General features: G+C 39.3%; 1 protein-coding gene across 1 annotated transcript; it reads left to right on the forward strand.

The window, feature by feature from the left end:
- Positions 1-6: 6 nt before the first annotated feature.
- Positions 7-18,794, forward strand: Spf30 (Splicing factor 30). Its single transcript, XM_014244726.3, has 3 exons — positions 7-170; positions 300-715; positions 18,475-18,794. The coding sequence occupies exons 1-3, from the start codon at positions 129-131 to the stop codon at positions 18,743-18,745; spliced, it is 729 nt and encodes a 242-aa protein (XP_014100201.1). The 5' UTR covers positions 7-128; the 3' UTR covers positions 18,746-18,794.
- Positions 18,795-20,768: the final 1,974 nt, after the last annotated feature.

Raw genomic sequence — 20,768 nt, forward strand, 5'->3', positions numbered from 1 at the left:
CCAGTAAGGTTAAAATTGAGTATTGTTGTGATGTTTCATTCACGATATATGTGGTTTACATTGGTAAAAGTAGGTAAATAAATTCTTTCAAATATATAAAAAAAAAGTTCTGCAGATATTCTCTTGAAATGGCTGAAGATCTTCAAAGTTATAAATTACAGTTGCAGCAGGTAAGTTACTGTATTAATTAGTTAATGTAATGCTTTGGATTTACAAACTATCGTAAGTGTTTTTACATCAGTCAAGTCATGTACATGCCTAATAATATTTTCAATATTGGATTTATTTCCAATCTACAGGTAGAGGCAGGACTGCTAACTGATCCTGGAAATTCCGAATTGTTGAAATTAAAAGAAGGGCTTGTAGAAGTAATTGAATTAACTAATGATCTTATTAAAACTCAATTTGAAGAACAGAAGAAATCATCATATGTGGAACCCACATCCGGAGTTAACATATCGGAATATTATGATGAAATTGAAGCTGCTTTGATAGAGGCAGAAAAGTTGGTAACAGCACCACAAAACTGGAAAGTGGGCGATAAATGCCAAGCGAGATGGATAGAGGATGGTAAATACTACGATGCAATTATAGAAGACATTAGTAGCGAAGGTGAAGTCAATGTAGTGTTTGATACCTATCAAAACAGGGCAACTACTACAATAACTGAATTAAGGGATTGTACAACTAGAAATGAAGTTTTTCCTTCTTCGAGGTGAGTTGAGTAACTAATGCTAATAGTTATTTAAAGTGTATGAATTGTTTCGGCAAAGTTTGTTGGTTCTGAACAGAATCCGGCCGAATGACGCCAATGCAGAAAATAGTTTGACACGAAAAAGCTATGAACCCTGCGGTGTTAAATTGTCCACTTTTTAATACTAACTTTTAAATAGTTATTTAATTCCTGTATTTGTGGTTTATTCTATCCCTTTTCATTTATTGTTCTTCGGTTGCAAAATATGGGTATGGTATTTCTTAGTATGCAACCCTCTTGTTAAGGTGTAAAGAATTAAAATTTAAAAAAACTTTAATTATGATTTAAATTTATTTGTGCAATATTTAATATTAACACGTTCACGCCGGACGTACCACCGGTGGATCGCGCTAACCGCCTCAGGGGGCGGCGTATACTACCTGTATCTGTGGTCAGGATATAAAAAACAGCACGAGTCACACAATTTGCAAAGTAAGCACTCAATGTACTAATGAGGAAAGAAGACGAGCGTGCAAGTCTAAAGACGCGCCGCCAGATGAAGCTCGATACAGATTTGTGTGCTGCCGTTGGGTGAATCAAATGAAAATCGGCGTCGACGTGAACGTGTTAAATAAATGTGTAAAAAATATTAGTGAATTTTCGGAATTTAAAGCGAATATCTCGAAAACTATAAGTCTTGTACGGCTACATCTTTACCCTTTGAGTGCCGGAGGCCGATATATTGGCCCGTGCCTTCCAGCGCTTTACTATTTGCATTGCGATAGAACTCTATCTCAAAATAAAGTTTGAATTCGTTATAAATTATCTATTTTCATTACAAGAGAATAAATATATAGTATTTCGTTTTTGATGACATTTTCCTTTCGTTTGGAGGTACCGATATCTAAAAAAAACACCGATGGTCGCCACTCAGGTGATATTCAATCTGCGGCATTCATCGCTGTGGCGTTGGGCCCTTATCGGCAATGTCGACAGCATTTACTATTACAATATATTGTAAATATAAATATTTTTGACAACATAATTTTGTTTCAGCATTATATTACTTATACCAATTACCATGTACCTTCGAGTTGTTTTATTTTTGTTATGTAATTTTGTTTATCTTGTTACAAAATGCATTGGAAATGCAAAGTATATGCTTCATAATAATTGGCCCATATAAAATTATGATGGAAAAATGACTGTTTGTATATGCTTTATATACTTTTGTTTTTTCTAAAATTTTAATTGAATACAAAAAAACTAGTGTCATTATTTGGCTCTGTATTTTATCCACAATATATGGTTTTTTGAATCATGTAAATATTGTTCCTCGTTTGGTTTTTATAAACATTTTCCCGAATCCTTGTAAAACTGTAAAATTCTGCTGGTTTTTCTCGCATAGGCACCTCTATTTAGCCCGGCACTTCTTAATCTGTAGAACACCCTATTACCACATTCATCAATACTCACTTTATGCCCGAATTCGGGGGATCCTATACTAAAGTTTTCCCTGTCTCGCAAACCATTAAAGTTTAATTGAAAAAATTCTCTCAGGACAAATATTTTCGGTATACCTTTCGACAGTGTGAAAATGGGTGAAATCTAATAAAAACCATGTCCACTGTCAACATAAGTTGCGTCAGAAACAATAAACATTTTGCTTAGTGCGGCAACTCTCTGTATAAATAAGTGCAAGTGACTGTGCCATAACAACAATAATATTAAAATAAAAATTACAATAAGAATATAAATAATAATATAATTATTATTATATTAACAAAATAATAATTTTAACTGTAACTTATTCAGAAACTAAAGTAAAAAATTAGTGCAAAACGGCTAAACCCGCCAGACCGAAGGCTCTCTAATGCCTACTTTGCTATTGTTGCATTACGTGAATACAATTATGCTCGAATAAAGGGTACTCAGACGGTTGGAAATACCAAACATCTACCAATTTACTTGCGCGAACGTAGCTCAAGTATGTTGTTATATCAGATTATTTAAGTGAACGAGAAGGTGTAAATTGAATTTTGTATGCTGTGCGATTGGACGGCTAACAGAGCTGAAAAACTCTGAGCAGGGAATTCGCCATTTTTTGTGGTATTCGCTTCTATTTTACAGAAATAAGAATTTATAATAACGTTCTCTGGCAGAAATACGTATGTATCTACCAACATAAAGAGAAAAATGAAATACTTTGAACAAAAAATACAAATGTCAGTTCACATACATATGTGTGATTATTTTTTGTCATACAAACGATTTTATGATGAAAAATTGATAAAATACGTTTTTTTTGCACAAATGCGGCATGATAAAATGCGAAAGATTATGCAAAAAAAAGTATATATTTTCCATTTTTAATAATTTTCTAGTTTTAATTGTTACAAATTTAATAATTTAGGTATGTATAAATAGTTATGTACATAAATATGGAGTTCACTTACATTCTCTGGTATATACACATGGAGGAATATAATTTCTGATATTATCACTTATCAATAAATACATGTGCGCGCACTGCTCTATATGTAAGTACGTATGTACAAATATGCGTATGACAAGTAATCTACATATGTATATATAAGAGTACAAATGTAAGTATGTCAGCCAATAGCCATGCCAGCCAATAACACATGTTTTGAGACAAATTTACAAATATTTTTCTTTTAAATATCTTTACATGTACACATAAGTAATTAGATAGATATGAAAATGCCGACGGTGAAAAGCAATTCTTTACTTTAATTTCAAACATATACCGAAAAAATATTTATGCAAGGATAAAATCCACCGCCGGACGATATAAAAGAGGCTCTTGAAGAAGCTGGTTTTAATATTAAACCTGCTATAAATATTTTTAAGAAAAACAAAGTACCCAATGTTTAAAGTGGAACTATCTCTCAATACAAATCAATGCAAAAAAATGAATCTGACTCCATCTATAACTTAAAATATTTACTACATCACAGAGTAACTGTAAAAGAGCCACACAAGAGAAATGGTGCAGTTCAATGTACAAACTGCTAAGAATTCGGCCAATTGAACACAACGCAACGTTTGTGTAGCATGTGGAGATCTACTTCCCACGGCTGCGACACTATGAAAAAATATAGTAATTGCGGAGGAAATCATTCACCTAATTACAGGGGCTGGCCGGTGTTAGGTTAGGTTAGAGGGTCGGTCCCAAGAAGCATCACACTTGGACAGCTTAAACGCCGGTCCGTTGTGGTACCCAAAACTCCTATGAGACAGATCAATAGACCCTTACATGCCGACTTGTTGAGACGGTCTATATCCGTTTCGGCCAAATCTTCTGGTCCGCCAAAGGTGTGATTGCCGAGATGTTTTATTCTCAGCCTAGCAAAAGCCGGATAGTGGAGGAGAAAGTTCCGGGATGTTTCCACTTCACCCTCCTCCATACAGCTTTGACAACTACCATCGGGTTGTTCTCTAAGCCGCACCGCATGAGATCCCATTGGACAGTGCCCAGTGAGAACTCATACCATGGCGGCGAGGTGAACTTTGTTCAAGGCGAGAAGATCCCCCGACCTCCTGCGGTCCACTCTTGGCCAGAAGGATCGCGCAGTCGCACAGTAGTTGGTCGTCGACCAGCGTCTGCTGAGCGCATGCGAGGTTCATTGGTCCAGAGCCAGAATGCAAGACGTTAGCGAAGAACCAACTCGATCCCATTCCGATGTGAGCGGGGCAAGGATGCCCCCCCTGGCCAGCTCATCGGCCTTGCAATTCCCAGGGATTCCGTTGTGACCAGACACCCAAACGAGCCTGATATTGAAGTAGCCTGATGCTAATTCTAGTGAGGACAGACACTCCTTGACTAGCTTTGAATGCACGGTTCGCGCACTCAGGGCTTGTATTGCCGTTCTGCTGTCGGAGTGAATGCTCACCTCTCTAAACGAAGCTGCACTTTGTAACAGTACTTCTACCGCCACCTTGATTGTGGCCACTTCCGCCTGAAAAACGCTCCAGTGGTCCGGTAGCCTGAAGCAAAGATTGACGGAGAGCTCTTTACAGAAAACCCCCCTCCAACTTTCTCTCCTAGCTTCGACCCATCCATGTCCGGTGTACAAATATCTGAAAGTTAGGCTGTCTTATAGCATCCATGCTCGCCGGAGTGAAATGGTAAACAAATTTCAAATCCAATTTGTAGAGAAAACTACAGACAAATCCGTCTCAAATTCGCACTCAAAACAATATGTTCCAAATTTTCATGAACAAAAAAACACAGAAAAACAATTTCAGAATTTTTCGGAACCCGGAGGAGACTATGCAAATCATGTTTAAAGGGGTTCTCGATTGATAAACCCAAAAGGACGCCAACTTTACAATACTATTTTAAATAAACGTAATAATGTAAAGTGTATTTCTCCAGGTAAACCCACTGATTGGAGAAAAATACCTGACTTAGTAGACGTTTCAAGGAAAATCGACCGCCAATTTGTATCAGCTATGACTGTTGTTGGCCTAACCTCTGACCACTTGCTAATTTTAATAAAAATTTACGAGAAAGCGGTGATAGTGACCCAAGAACTAAGACTAACAAGCAAAAAACAAACTGGCTAAGATACAAAAAAATGTTTAGTAGTCACATTAACATCAGCCCTATATTGAACAGTGAAAACGATAAGGATGAATTTATTAAGGACTTCAATAACGGTTAAAACATCAACCCTGGAAGTTGTAAATGCGACTCAGCAATTGAACCCAAAGAAATCTCCAGGCTATGACCTTATTACACTGAAATGTAAAAGAGCTACCAAGTGTTGCACTACCACTACTCTCTGGACTCTTTAATGCCACTATGAAACTAAGTCACTTTCCAAATGCGTGGCAAAAGTTGCAGATACTAATGATAGCCAAACCAGGAAGAGACCACCCACAGACGTCTTCTTACAGACCAATAAGCCCTGCCCTTTCAAATTATTCGATGGAATTTTGCTATCAAAGATATCTCCTTTTCTCCCATTCGGTTTTCGTGAAAAACATGGTACTGTAGAACAAGTCAACTTAATTACTAATGAAATTAGGAAGGCATTCGAGGAGTATTGCTGTGCAATATTTCTTAACGTAGCACAAGCGTTCGAGAAGGTTTCACATAAAGGCCTACAACAAAAAATTTATAAAACTACCTATCCAATTCTACAATATACTGTCTACCGTGATACAATCGGAATTTATCACTGAAGAGTTTCTAGTAAATGCTTTTGTACTTCAAGGTAGCGTTCATATACACTGCAGATATCCTAGTAAATCGAAATGTACAAACATCTACTTTCGCGGACAACACAGCCATATTATGCCGTAATAAATGTCGTAGAAATGTATCAAAATCGATTGGGGACTAATTAATTCTTATCGAAGAATGGTTGACAAACTGGAGAATTAAAGTCAATGAGCAAAAGTCTAAACACGTTACATATACATTACGCCCACAAATATGTCCTGCAATTAGATTAAATGGTATAAATATTCTCCAAGAATCGGTGGAAGGCCCACCTGGAAAATACGTATATGTGCCAAAATACTAGCAGCTAGCTAAAATTGACTTTTACATAGGAACTCTAGGATAAAACTAGATTAGAAAATACTCATCTACAATGCAATTATAAAGCCTATTTGGATGTATGATATTCAATTCGTTTAGAAATTTCCGACTGCATCGACGAGATGTTCCCGCCTTCTAAGAAAAGCGCCATAGTTCGAAAAGGGCTCGGAGTTAGCTCGAGCTAACACGTTTATTTTAATTTAGGTTTAAGATTTGTAAACTTACTGTTAGGCTTTGAGCATATTCAATAATTGAAAAAGATTGTACCCAATGTATTAGGGATCACACCAAACTTCGTCCGCACTCACAGCTTGCACAATTATAAAAGGAACTGAAAATGATCGTTTATTTAGTTGCACAATTTATATTATTTTTCGAATAAAATTAATGTGATTTTACAGAATCAAGTTCTAAAGATACAAATTTTTGTCTTGTGACGTAGTAGCGCGCGGGAGCTGTCTCATCGAATATGTACGTGGCGCTCAGGCCTGTTGACGAAACGAATTGTTTTTGCGAATGATCATGGCTGTCCTGTTGTCCATCTTTTTTGTTGGTTGGCGGTGTGGGGTGTTGTCGTGAGGTGACATCTGGTGTGGTGTAGTGATGATTATGTGATAGGCATTATTAGGGTGCGCAAGTTTCCTCCTGATGTTCCTAGGAGGCGGCTCAACTTCAAGCAGACAAGCGAAAACAACTCAGCCGAAACTGCTTGGATAGGACCTCGTTATGTTCCTTAACCGGAAGCATACGGGCCTCACTGTGTAGGTGTTCGATTGCGGACATCAAGAGGCATCCCGTGATAGTCCGAAGTGCTGTGTTCTGACAGGTCTGGAGCTTCTTCGTCTGCGTAGCACTACATCCAGGCGACCATATTGGGGCTGCATAGTTTAGGACCGGCTGGCCGATTTCCTTGTATGTCGCCAGCAACGTTTCTTTGTCTTTTCCCCAAGAGCTGCCGTCTAGCGATTTGAGAATTTTGTTGCGGCTCTGTACCTTGGCAGTCATCGCAGTCGTGTGAGGAGTGAAGGAGCAAAGACTGTCTAGTGTAACGCCTAAAATTTTAGGGTTGTTTACCGTCGGAATTTTGGTACCATCGACTGAAATGTTAAGATCCAGTCTGTACTCCTTCGTCAGTTCGTAAATATGGTCGCTGTGGGGGAGAGTGTCAGACTCCTTGCAGAGAAGAAGCGAAAAAGATCGGAGAGATAGCCGTTTACTTTCGAACACATGCTATCGATTCCATTGCCCGACGTCAATATCGTGCAGTCATCAGCGGACGAGGTCACGGAAATTCCCTCTGGGGGTTGGGGGAGTTTCGAGATGTAGAAGTTAAACAGTAGAGGGCAGAGAACATCACCCTGCGGAACCCCCTGTTTAATTCTTCTCAGTTTGACGTTGTGACCTCGAAACAGTACGGATGAATGCCGACCGCTCAGGTAGTTCATAGTCCACCGCTTCAGCCCTGGAGGGAGCGTAGATTGTTCGATGTCCTCAAGTAGCGTTGTCTGGTTGACTGTGTCGAAGGCTTTCGACAAGTCCATCGCTACGAGGATCGTCCTCGCAGGGTGGCTTCTGGTTTAGGCCATGAACTATCTGGGCGTTTATGACGCTAAGTGCTGTGTACTTTTCGGAAGCCATGCTGATGTTCTGCTGGACTCAGGTGGTGAGTGAATGTCGGGAGTAACAAGGCCTCAAATGTCTTCACTACTGGGGAAAGGAGAGTTATCGGATGATAAGACTCCCTTTTGTTGGTGGGTTTCCCAGGCTTCAGTAGTGGGGCCACTCTTCTGACTTTCCACACATCGGGTATTTGAAGAGTGGCCATCGACAAGTTGAGGATCTTGGTAAGGTAGCTTACTCCCGTCGAGCCTAGATGTTTTAGCATCAGCATGCTTATTCCGTCAAGGACAATGGATTTGGACGATTTGGCCTTTGTGGTGGCACTCTGAACCTCCCCATCGGTGAAAGTAAGTGGTGCGCAGTCTTTTGACATTTTGCGCAGCCGTCGGGTAATACATCGTTTGGCCTTGTCAGTCGAAGGGTGCAGTGTAAACTGCCGGCTAAAATAGCTCGCGCACTTCTTCGGATCCGAGGAGGCATGGCCATCGAATTGAATTTCAACCTGATCATCATGTTTCCTCGGATTTGACAGGGTCTTGGCAGTAGTCCAAAGCTTACTTACACCGGTGGAGAGGTTGCAGGACTTCAGGTGCTCCCCTTATTCGGGGATCACAGAAATCAGCATGGCCTAAGGTTTCACGTTCGTTTGCTAGTACAGCTGCTTCGGCTGGGAAATTAGGACGGTGTTCCGCGATTCTTCCAGCCGGTATGAAGCGAGCAGTAGCAGCAGCGATCACCTTGCAGAATTGACGCTCGCCAATGATAAAGTTCGTAGGAATGGGTAGTGCGTTGAAGGTGCTCTCGGTAAATTATGTGAAGCCGACCCAGTTAGCTTTGTTAAAGTTAACAAAGGTGCGGTTGTCCACAGAAATAAAGTCGGGAGGTTTCTCGATCGAGATAATTATAGGCAGATGGTCTGATGCGAGAGTTAGCATAGGTCGCCAGGTTATACTATTTATCAGACCACCGCTAGCTAGTGGGGGCTTCGTCATTCATTGTGCAGAATGTCGAATCGTCAATCGTTGGTCAGACTGGGAGTCATGCTGCCTGTGTGAGATCCTTAGGGCCGTGGAGGTCCTATTTTGGCCACTCGACTGGAGTGCCGTTGAGACAGATGTCGCAGTATTGCGTTGGCAGCATGGGGCCACGTAACTCGTGGTCCACTCACTATGTGTCTTAAGGCCTGAGTAGGTCTTAAGATGGCTCCATCTATTGCATGTATTGCACCTAACCGAGGTGGAGTTTGGATGGTGCCTTCTAGCGAAAACGCAGCAGTAAAATTCCTCGGGTCCGAGTTGGACTCGGTGCCAGCACGGGTCAGGAGGATACGGAGCAACCCTGCTGCTAGGCGTTGCTCCAATGACGACAAACTTAACCTAGAAGTTATCGATCCAAACAGGGTTGGATCGCCGAAATAACAGCCCTAAAAATCCGGGTCAATTCCGGTAACAACACATGGTATTTGCTCTTTTTTTTTTTTACATTGTACGGAATATTAGTAAGGACACAATCTTTAAGGTTTGGCGTTCTTTGGCCTCTTGTCGAGGTCCTTTAAATATTATTTTTTCTATCGGCATTATTAAGGTTAGCGATTCCACGCCTGGCTACGGTGTGGCCATAATGGATGCTCCTTTGAGACTTTTAAAGAGGGATCTTGCGAGAGTGAGATTTGTGATTTTCGCTCACTTTTTTGAAGTGAGATTTACAACTTTTACAAGTGTTTCCCATAAACTACCCGTATGATGAGTGCTTAGATAGTTGCGATAAGTGCGACATATTTTTTGTAAGTCTGGGTGCGTCACCGTATCACATTGGAAGTATGGTGATCCCTTAACCTTATTTTTAAATTGGTTTATAATTTTGAAAAAGTGAGCTACTACAGGACAATTTGTTATGTGTAGATTTTTCGACTTTTTGGGACAATTTTGATAATGTTGAAGTGCGTATGCACCAATTTGGCAAGAAGGAGCGAGCCACATATCTCATGCATTTTGAAACAAGATTTTTGTATCATTATTGGAAAGAGCCATCCTGCGGAGTCGAAAAGTTACATATTTGTGTTTTTTAAAACTAATCTGGTCAGAAAGGACTCTGACTTAATTTTTCTGCCAATTTGTGGAGTGTTGGAACATTGTGAATTTAGTGGTAGTCGTATGACGAGTAGTTGTGGCTTTGTAGAAGTCTTCTCAATACTGATCTTCTGGGGTTGTAATTGATGTGAGGTGGCGTTTTTCTAACTCCCGAAATTTTCTTGATTGTGAATTAAGATATTCTTTTGGATTTTCGTCAACTTGAGTTGTTGCTGTGGAAACTGCTTCTGGAACTAGTCTACTTAGAATCCAACCAAATATATTATGAAATTACTACTACCTTCCTACCTACTATTATATCTATTTGAGCGGGGGTATTGCATTTGGGGTCTGCTAGCTTCAGGTGTGAAACCTTTTGCCAATGCTTGCTATTTGTGTGATAGCTTGGAACCATATTTGTGGCGGTAAGACTATAGCTATTGCTTTAATTCTCCTATCCGCTTGGGGGGAAATTAGGGTAATGGGGCAGATTTTGTGTGAGTTTTGGACTACTGTTTCGCCTATTCCCTTATTTTCAAAATTCTATTGTTTTGATGGCAGTTTTAGCCTACTTTGTGCCCTAGACGCTTTGAAAGATTTTTGTGATCCTTGGTCTATTAAGGCTCTAAGTTTATAGAGTTCTCCTCGATTTTCGATGGAGACGACTGCTGTGGGTAGTAGTGCCCTACTTTAGTTTTCGCTGTGTAGCGTTTGAGTTTTTAATGCCTTTGAGCAACATGGTGTCATTTGGCAATTTTTGGTATTGTGGTTTTCGGGATTTGAAGTTAAAACTAAACCTGTGGTTCTTTTTGTACTAATATATGCGCTCTTTTGGGGTGAGCTGGGAAATGTGCTGTGAAGCATTGTGTGATGCCTTTTTCGACAGTAGATGCAATTGAATTTGCATTTGCAATTTTTATGAGTATGCGTATGTGACAAGCAATTTGTACATAATCGTTTTGATCTTATAAAATTGTTTCTATCGTGAATTTTTAATTTTTTAAAAATCTCGCTAGATTTTAGTTTGGTCCTATAAAAGTAACGATTTTTCTGGTAATGCGGCGGTGCATATATTTACCATAATAGGGTCCCAGCTGTCTGTGGGAATGTTTTGTGTCGATAGAACCGACAAACAATTAGAAACAGTGCATTGTAGTTTAATAAATTCTTCACTTGTTTCTTTCTGAATTTTAGGCAAGTTTATTAGTGTCATTACTTGTTTATCGACCAATATTCTTTTATTTTCATATTTTGCTTTTAGCACTTCCCAAGCCAAATTGAAATTGTCGTCATTTAGTGCGAACTGTTTTACTATTGCGCCTGCTTGACCTTTAGTTTTGTACCGGAGGTGAACAATTTTTGCGCTTTTAATCATTTTGATGGTTTACGGCTGTAAACATGTCCCGGAAGGACGGCCATTCTTCATAACCTCCATAAAATATTTCTGTGTCACATGCGGACTGTAGATCCATAGGTCGCTGGTTCATATCCGGCTCGAAGGACCATGAAAAAGATTGTACCCAATGTATTAGGGGTCACACCAAACTTTGTCCGTACTCACAGCTTGCACACTCATAAAAGGAACTGAAAATGCTTGTTTATTTGGTTGCACAATTTATATTATTTTTCGAATAAAATTAATGTGATTTTACAGAATCAAGTTCTAAAGATACAAATTTTTGTGTTGTGACGTAGTAGCGCATGGGAGCTGTCGCATCGAATATGTACGTGGCGCTCAGGCCTGTCGACGAAACAAATTGTTTTTGCGAATGATCATGGCTGTCCTGTTGTCCATCCTTTTTGTTGGTTGGCGGTGTGGGGTGTTGTCGTGTGGTGACATCTGGTGTGGAGTATTGATGGTTATGTGGTAGGAATTATTAGGGTGCGCAAGTTTTTGCCGAGTAAAGTGGTGTGTATGTGTAGGGAGGCTTATCTCATTTGAACAGTAATAAATTTAAAATTAAAAAAAAAAAACAATAATTTTTACACCTTTCATGCCAAAGGGCTTCATAGAAGCCGGTATCAAAAATGAACCTGGCCTGGTACCGTCCATCTTTAGGTAAAATCCCATTTCTCAAGACCTGATCAACTAATTGCAGCCATATTTGGACTTAATATTTTCCTGCCATTTCTATGTAACGGTGTGGAAATGGGCGAAATCGGTCTAAATTAATTTGTCATAATCAGACAATAATTGTTCAAGCCTCGATATACCGAATATGTGAACCTTAGTGTACCACCGAAAATATCGGTCAATCTGTGAGATATATTATTTAAATCCGGAGAGGGCCTTTTCCTCGAAAAGCATAAAATCAGGTCAACACTTTCTCTAGCCCCCATATACCTAATCTAAAATCTTTGAACTTCCGATTGATTTTATGCTGTATACTCGTATATCGGTCAATATGTTAGATAATATATCAAAATTAAGCGAACGTAAATATAATAATGGATATCCGTTCCTACGACAGTCGTAACTGACCCGGATTTTAATCCGGCCAAGAACTGTCAACTAGGAGAATACTGCCGCTACAGCAACAACATAATGGGTATATTATAGTTTAATGCCAAAAATTGGTCAACGAATTTCACCAGTCACCATATACTCCATATAATGGTTTTCGTTATTTTGGCAGACTTTATGCCGCATAAGTCGGTCAGAGTGTGTGTTTTCTTCAAAAAATTGCGTGGAAAATCTTTTCGAATATACTTAAGTAAAGCCACTGTCCTGGCTTAGTCTCCAGTCACAATAGTCTAAAATTTGTCAGTTGATAGTAAACAGGTCACAAAACAAATAAAAATAAAGAGATGCATCTCTAGGAATGGTAATAGCATTCTATATGCGACATTTTATTGACATTAACAATATCCTTATATTATATACGGGTAAAAGAAAATAACAGAAAATATTTAATTTGTTACGTTTTTTTTTTTACCTTTTTTCCATTTGAATATACAACTTATTCTGTTTTAACACAGTAGACTGGTTCCGGCTAAAACCGTGTATAAAAAAGACATTGATTATTCCCCTAAATGTGTGTTATTTACAATTGTTCTGACTGACCAGTAAATTCCTCTTAATTTGTGATATGAACATATTTAGCAAAAATTAAATCTGACAAATAAAATGTAATCCCAAAAATTTTTGAAACGTGGTTAATGGAATAAAATCTTGTTAAATTTTTTAAATTATTTTATTTTCAAATCGTGTTTAATTAAAACCGTGTAAAAACAGAATTACTTAAATGTACTGACAATTCACTTATAAAGATCATCATAAATATTAATCGAATGTCGGTTTTTTTTTACTCTCGCAACATGTTGCTACAGAGTATAATAGTGAAACCGCCCACTTTTAGGTGTTTACTTTCCAGTATGCAAATAAAGCAGCAATCATTATATCGGCGTAAAACTTTGAGTGAATAATACGTATAAGGTATGCCACTTTGTGACCAAAAATTGTCTAAATCGAATCAAAACTGTTCAAGCCCCTAGGTACTGAATATGTGGACCCCAGTGCCTATAGCTGACTTTTTACAGAAAAAAATCGGTCAACATAGATCAAGGCGGCAAGGTCCACAAAGAAATCTAAAACGAGTATATCATTTAACTTTGCGAGAGTATAAAATGTTCGGTTACATCCGAACTTAGCCCTTCCTTACTGGTTTTATTTTGTAAGCAACTCAATCACGTAAAAGTTAAAAAAATCAATTTCATTTATATTCTATTGTGATTCAAAGTCAACATTTTATTTTTATATTTTTATTGGTAATTATGGACATGTTTATTTTTGTTTTATATGCATCTCTAAATAATGAAATGTTACAGCGCATTAGATCTGTTCGTTTTCATTGAGAGATTTGCAAATTTTTTGTGACTGTCACGTACTAAATTGCAAAATTGCGTTGCGTCTCAAGTTTACTTTACTTGTTGTGATCTCCTCTTGGAGGACACCGCAATGGTCTGGTAGACGAAAGGCGATTTTGGTATCCAGCTTTGCGGAGAAGACATCTCTATAGATGCTTATTCCTGTGACCTTGTCCACCCCGCCTCTTTCCCATTCTTCTCTGGAAGAAAAGGCCATATTGGGGAGCGTATTTAAAATCAACTCTATTGGATTTCGAAAATCTGTAGTATTGGGAAAAAACGGGAACTTTTTAAGTATAATAGAATGTCCCTTGTTACTGGCGACTAATAGGGAGGATTCCATCAGTCTAAGCGCAAACTTCGCTGCCATTTGCTTACAAAACAAGTCTGTTGACAATAAGTGTAAATTTACGTCTTGGCTGGCCTGGCTTGGCGTTATTCTGAGAGCTCCACTAATGCAAATACTGCCTGCTCTTTGTACACTTTCCATACGTTTTACCTTGTATTTATATAGCGCAAGTCATAATTGGCCTTACAACAGCTAAGTAGAGCCAATGAGCCACCCGAGGCGTTAATCCTAGCTTTCAAGTTTGGTTTCCAAGAAAGTTTCCGGTCTAAAATAAGTCCCAAGTAGCTTGCCTCAACTCCTATTGCTAACCTGGTACCATCTAATAATGGCGGCGTATTTTTGGAATATTGTGTTTTTCTGTATTGCTAACATCTTATGTGTAATTCTATTAGCTTCTCCAACGTTTTTAGTAGAAATGAGGAAAGACTAATTGGTCTGAAATCCTTGGGCTAATGTGTGAGCTTTTGTTCGCTTTTGGTATATTATATATACTACCTTGACTTTTCTCCATAACGAGGGAATATAAATAGTTTAATTACAATGCCCCTTTTTTGCATAGTCGTTAACCAGGTTATTTTATAGCTCTGCTGCAACTGAGCCGGGAATAAACCGTCTGGTCCCGGCGATTTGAAGGGATGGAATCTGTCTCTACTCCACTACCTAGTGTATACTTCATCGTGTGGTTTTCCGAGCTGCCTGGGAAGTGAGTATTCATTAGCAGGCTTGTAAAGATATTAAATTTTAAGCACTGATTTTGCCATTATTTTCCTAAATTCTGTCGTATTTTCGATATCATTACAAAAAGATTTCCACGAATTTCTTTTTGCCTTCCTTACTTGATTTTCATATTACCTTAAGAGGTTTAATAGCTATCCCACTCCTCTTTTTAGGATCTCTTGGTTAAATTAAATTTCTTCCTGCGTTCTTTCTGTACGTTCTTAAGTACGGGACACCACCATGGGAGTCTACTGTTTAACGAGGATGGCCAGATCCTCTTTGTTCTCTATTTGGAATGGCGGAGTCATGGGAATACGTTTTTTTAGCTCTTGCAGGCGCATCTGCCAGTTCGTTTTCCTATAATTCCTGAAATCTTCCACCCTGCCTACATTCTCTTCAAAAATGCATTCAAAGTAGCGGTGATCCGAAGGAGTGTTCTTTAAGAACCCTCTATTAGGTTACCCTGTTTATTAGTTCTTTCGACATGAGTTGATAAATGTCTAACGTACGGATTAGTATTGATTTCAAAAAAACAAACCTCGATCATTTTTGCAGATATATTTTTTCTGGTCTTAAAATGTTCCCAAGAAGGGGGATTTTTATGATAAAGTCACGTTCTGAAGTTCACGTCGAGAAATATGGCGGCCATCAGCAGTAATGCATGAATCGAGTCTCGAGATGAAGCTCGTAGCCACACTGCCCAACATGGCCCGAGGGATTCGTCGGATTTCTTCCTTCAACTCGTGCAGGGTCCTCGGCTTTTCTCTGTAGACTCTCTCTTTTAGGTATCCCCACAAAAAAAAGTCGCAAGGGGACAGATATGGGGACCGTGGGGGGCAGGAGACATCACCGCGTCGAGAGATGAGGCGACCAGGAAATTTTTGGCGGAGGAAGGTCATTGTGGCATTTGACGTATGGCAAGTCGCTCCATCCTGCTGAAACCAAACATTTCTCAATGGGATACGTTTTCGTCGGAGTTGAGGGATAAAAAACTCATTCAACATGGTGAGATAACGATCGGAGTTCACTGTGACTGTCACACCGTTTTCTTCAAAGAAATAAGGTCCAATGACTGTATTCTTTCCGACGGCACACCACACTGTAACACGAGGGCTGTGCAGAGGCTTTTCATGAAGTTCCCTTGGATTTTCTGCCCCCCCGTATCTGAAATTTTGTCTGTTGACGAATCCATTCAGGTGGAAATGCGCTTAATCACTCGTGAAAAGAGTGATGTTGTCGTTGTCGTTGAACACCGATTGCATTTGCTCACAAAACAACTTACGCTGGTCGTAGTCCCCTTCTAACAATTGCTGGGTTACCACCAACTTGTATGGATGGAATTTGAGGTCCTCCTTCAAAATTCGACGCACAGTTGTCTGAGACAAATTAAGATTGGACGCACGAAGTCGGACAGAACGGTTGGGGCTCTGGAGGGCAGCGACCCTGACTCTGTCAATATTCTCCGGAGTTCGTGCTGTTCGATTTCCTCCCGTTCTTCTTTTCATAACACTTCCCGTTTCGTTAAAATTGTTCACCCACACCATTATTAAATTCCGATTGGGGATAGTTCCGCGGTGGGGAATGTTAAAATGCCGACGGAAGTCACGCTGAGTCTGGACGATCGATCCGTTAACCAAGAAACGACTTACGGCGAAAACACGTTGCTGCATGGTCCAAACCATCTTGAGTACTGACCTGAAAAAAACTCCCTTTCGTTGTGAACACAATGAGACCAACCCCACCACTCTGAGGGGCCCAGACGCCGAGTACTACCCATTTGAAAAACATACTAATCCGTTGGCGGACCCTGTACCTCCTGCCGGTTTCTCGTTACGAATGTTGATATCCTACCTCTGTTATTTTCAAAAGCTTGGTACCTAATGAGTAGTTAATATCGTGCCCTTTCGTTAATATCGTGCTGCCCCTAGTGTATATTGTGCGTTGGAAACACATCCAAGAGTATTGTCAAGCACCTGGATGCTTCGCTGTCACATACCAGCTTTTTGATCTATCAGTTGCGATGGTACTTCTTCGTACGGCATATAGCACGACACCAGTCGGTATTTGTTACTGCCCGTCTCCCAGTTTACTGCAGTGGTGTCTTGATTGCTATAGCTATGTAACATGAAAACATGAAGTTTTTTATTCCATTGGATCTTCCTCGCACTCCGTTTCCGATGCCAAGTGGTCTACTGCATAGGTTCCCACCTTTGTGAACCTATAGTTAATTTCCTCGCCACATTTCGTCGTTCTTTAATTAACAATAGCAGAATTTGCATTGTGGCTCGTTTTGCCTCTACATTAAATTCCATTACGGGATCCTCAAAAGCCTTGAAAAATCTCCATTCTTCAGTCGGCAGATTCGCTGCTTCTCTGGAGCCAGCCTTAGCTTCAGCTCCTTTACTTGTCCTAGCCTTTACGCCTGGACCAAGCTTCGCTCCTGTCAGTGCACTGGCTGTTCTCGAGCTCTTTACAAACGCTGCTCTCTTCGAGGAGCTACTAGCTCCTTCCACTTTATTGTTTTGGTTCATATTTTGGACCCACTGATGTAGGGGAAAGTATGTCTGCTAGCGCATAGTTTTTTTATTACAGAGGGCGGCAGTTATCTGTAAGCTTCGTTGGAGACTGGGCTATTTAAGGGCCCCCAGCCAGGTTGATCCTTGGTACGGGTCGCATGACACCTTGATCCAGCCTTTTTTTACCCCAAACCATAGTAAGACTCCCTATCCCTATTAATTGTCTTAACATTTGGTTAAATACTTCTTACTGACTTCTTTGAATTAAGCTAATATCTCTAAACTTACGATCTTTATACGATAAAGTTACAGAAACTGTGAAAAATTCGGCTGGGATTTATTATACCACTTACCGAAATCGGGGTTAAAATAGTACATTTAATGCACAATAAACGTATATATGTTCATTTTATTGTTATAGCACAACCTTTGGTTGTTTTTCTTCATGTCAATAAAACATAAATTGTCTTATTCGAAAAATAATAAATTTAAAAATTAGCATACTTTGCTTACTAAATATATAATAAGTTAAAAAATCAAATAGTTTTGGGGTGTACAATTTATAGTGTTAGTCAGTGTATGATTTTAATCTGAATCCTATCATACTCATTTCAACCAGAATTTGATAGATATTCTAAAATTTCCCTACTAATTGTTTCGTCAAGGTAAGCATATCACCCTTCGATTGGGTTAATATATCGAATTAATCTAACTATGCCGACTGGAACATATTCAAATATTTTCAAATATTGGTATTCACCATCCATATTACTAAATATTGAACGTTTCGCACAAATGGCGGGATTTTACAAAAAATTTATTAATTATGTTGAAATTTTCTGGTTTCGAAAGACTTCTTTGTGATCCTCCCGTAGCTGTTTGTGTTCTTACGAAATTGTGTAAAATGGTGTTCAAAAAATTAAAGCAAAAACCTTTTAACATTTTTTCTTCAAAAACACGATGAGTTAGACTAATTGCTGTTAAGGATTCCCTATATAGTTTTTTTTTTGTTATAACTCTCTGTAGTGCAATTATTTAATTCTTTTAATTAAAATATTTATTTTTAGACGACATCATCCTAATCAAAAGGAATATTTGAAAAAACGAAAACAAAAAAAATTGCAAAGATTCAAGGAATTAGAGGAAGAGCGAGAATATGACAAAAAGAAATGGCTTAATTTCACAAATAAGAATCTAAAGAAGCCGGGAATGAAAGTCAAGAGCATATTTGCGTCTCCTGATACTGTTACAGGGCGCGTCGGCATTGGAACATGTGGTGTTTCGGGAAAAGGAATGACTGAATATACGGTTGGGGAGAAATATCGTAAAGGTTTCTAAGTTTAAATTGTTGATAGGATGATAATGCAAATAAAAATTAATAAGTTTTTATCATGTATTTTAATTTTATTTAGAAATAATGCCATTGTTTTAGTAGCGGTTTTTTCAATACTTAACGTATGATTATGACTTTAGGAATACTTCATATGTTATATTCGAAAGTCTGCACTCCGCCCACGATTACGATTGTTAACAAAGTACATAGCCGCAACAAGGTTCTGAAGTCGCTAGCCGGCAGCACCTGGAGCAACATAAAAGGCAATCGGCCGGCTATTAATTATGCAGCCCCAATATTATCGCCTGGATGCAGCAGGACGCATATGGAGGAGATAAAGACTTGCCAGAACACCGCACTTTCAAAATATATTGGGATGTCTCCCATCGAACATCTACATAGTGAGGACCGCATGCTCCTTGTTAAGGAGCATAAAAAACTTCTCTCGAGGCAGTTTATGCTCGGGTTTTTTTCACAGAAACCATCGATAGTCGCTACAACAACAACGCCTTTTGCAACCCTCAGCGACGGTTGTCGCACTATGGTGTTATTTGGCGATAGCACTGTAGGATGAATGGGGCAACGTACGACACAATCCACTCACGCTCGGTGCATGTTATTGCAGTTGCGAATGTTGCACTTTTCTAATGTGATATTTCGGCGTATGGCGGTCTGACAAACTATGCAGACTGCGAGAAGACAAGAGTTGCCGAATGGTTCTCTCACGAAAATTGGACATACATCCCCAATTTGGGAGGGGGATTGATTAGACTGGGAGTTATATTGCCTAGTTGAGCTCCTTGGGACCATAGATGTCTTTTGTTGGCCACTAGACTGGATTGGCGGCGTAGTGCGCGAACTAGATGCAATTTGCACAGAGAATGAGAATCTTAACCTAACACTTACCTATCAAAGTAGGGTTAGATTGCCGAAATAACAGTCCTGGATGGACAGGCTGGATAAAATCTGGGTTAATTTCGGTAACGTCAAACTTGTTGTGTGGGAATTAGTGTATCTTATCGACATATTGTTTTTGATGCTCCTACGAGACGGCTCCACTCCAGCGCCCGATTTCGGGTTAGGTTAAGAGGTCGATCCTAATAGAGATCTCACTTTAACAGCTCAGAACGCCGGTCTGTTGTGATACTTAAAACTTTTATAAAATTTATCACAGAACATTCATAAATCTAAAAAGGGCTTTGAGTATGTCTCCTGGTTCGTCGAAATTAAGACTGTCGAACCTTAGCGCGATAATGCAATGCACCTGCCGGCAGTATTCACGGGTGCTATGTGTAAAATGGCATTAAGTGCTATTGCTGGTCCGCAAGATGCCGATGAGAGGCGCTCTTTGGGCACGTTCAAACTTCTAAGCGAGTGTAGCCTTTTCGAGAATTCCAACCAGATGAATACAACATAAAACATTATTGCCTTGACTAAGGCTTCGTAGAGTTAAAACACCACCTTCGGTCTAAGTCTTCCCTATAACTTATTTACAGCAATATAGGCAACCGCTGCCTTTTTTACTCTCAATATTTGGCCTCAATGAATGCTTTCTATCAAGGATAAGCCGTAGGTATTTCACTTTATCAACAGGTTGAAGGCGTGAATTATCTGAATATAAATAGGGGAAGGAAACTTCTGGAATTCATACCTCCTGGTAAATGACATGATTTCAGTTTTACTTGTGTTGACGGCTAAATTGCTTCTGGTCGCACAGTTGGATACTACGTTGAGGTCGCTTAGCTTGAAGACGGCAGTTTGAAAAATTCATTTTACCATAAAAGCAACGTCGTCAGCGTAGGTCTGTCAGTAGACCATTTACCACCAGAGGATTCAAAGCAGTGGAAAAGTCTCCCACCCAAGGGGGCACCCCTGTTAAGCTATCGAGATGCTTTTGCATTATCCCACTCCGCTATGACTTTTATGTTGTAAAGAAGACTATGAGTCTAATAATTGAATCCGTTTCGATTAAAACAAATTTCATTGAAAGCGGATCGCAGACAAAATTTTCGATGAAGTAGAGCTGAA

Source organism: Bactrocera oleae, chromosome 2 (genome assembly GCF_042242935.1).
Source record: "Bactrocera oleae isolate idBacOlea1 chromosome 2, idBacOlea1, whole genome shotgun sequence".
NCBI classification, from domain to species: domain Eukaryota; kingdom Metazoa; phylum Arthropoda; class Insecta; order Diptera; family Tephritidae; genus Bactrocera; species Bactrocera oleae.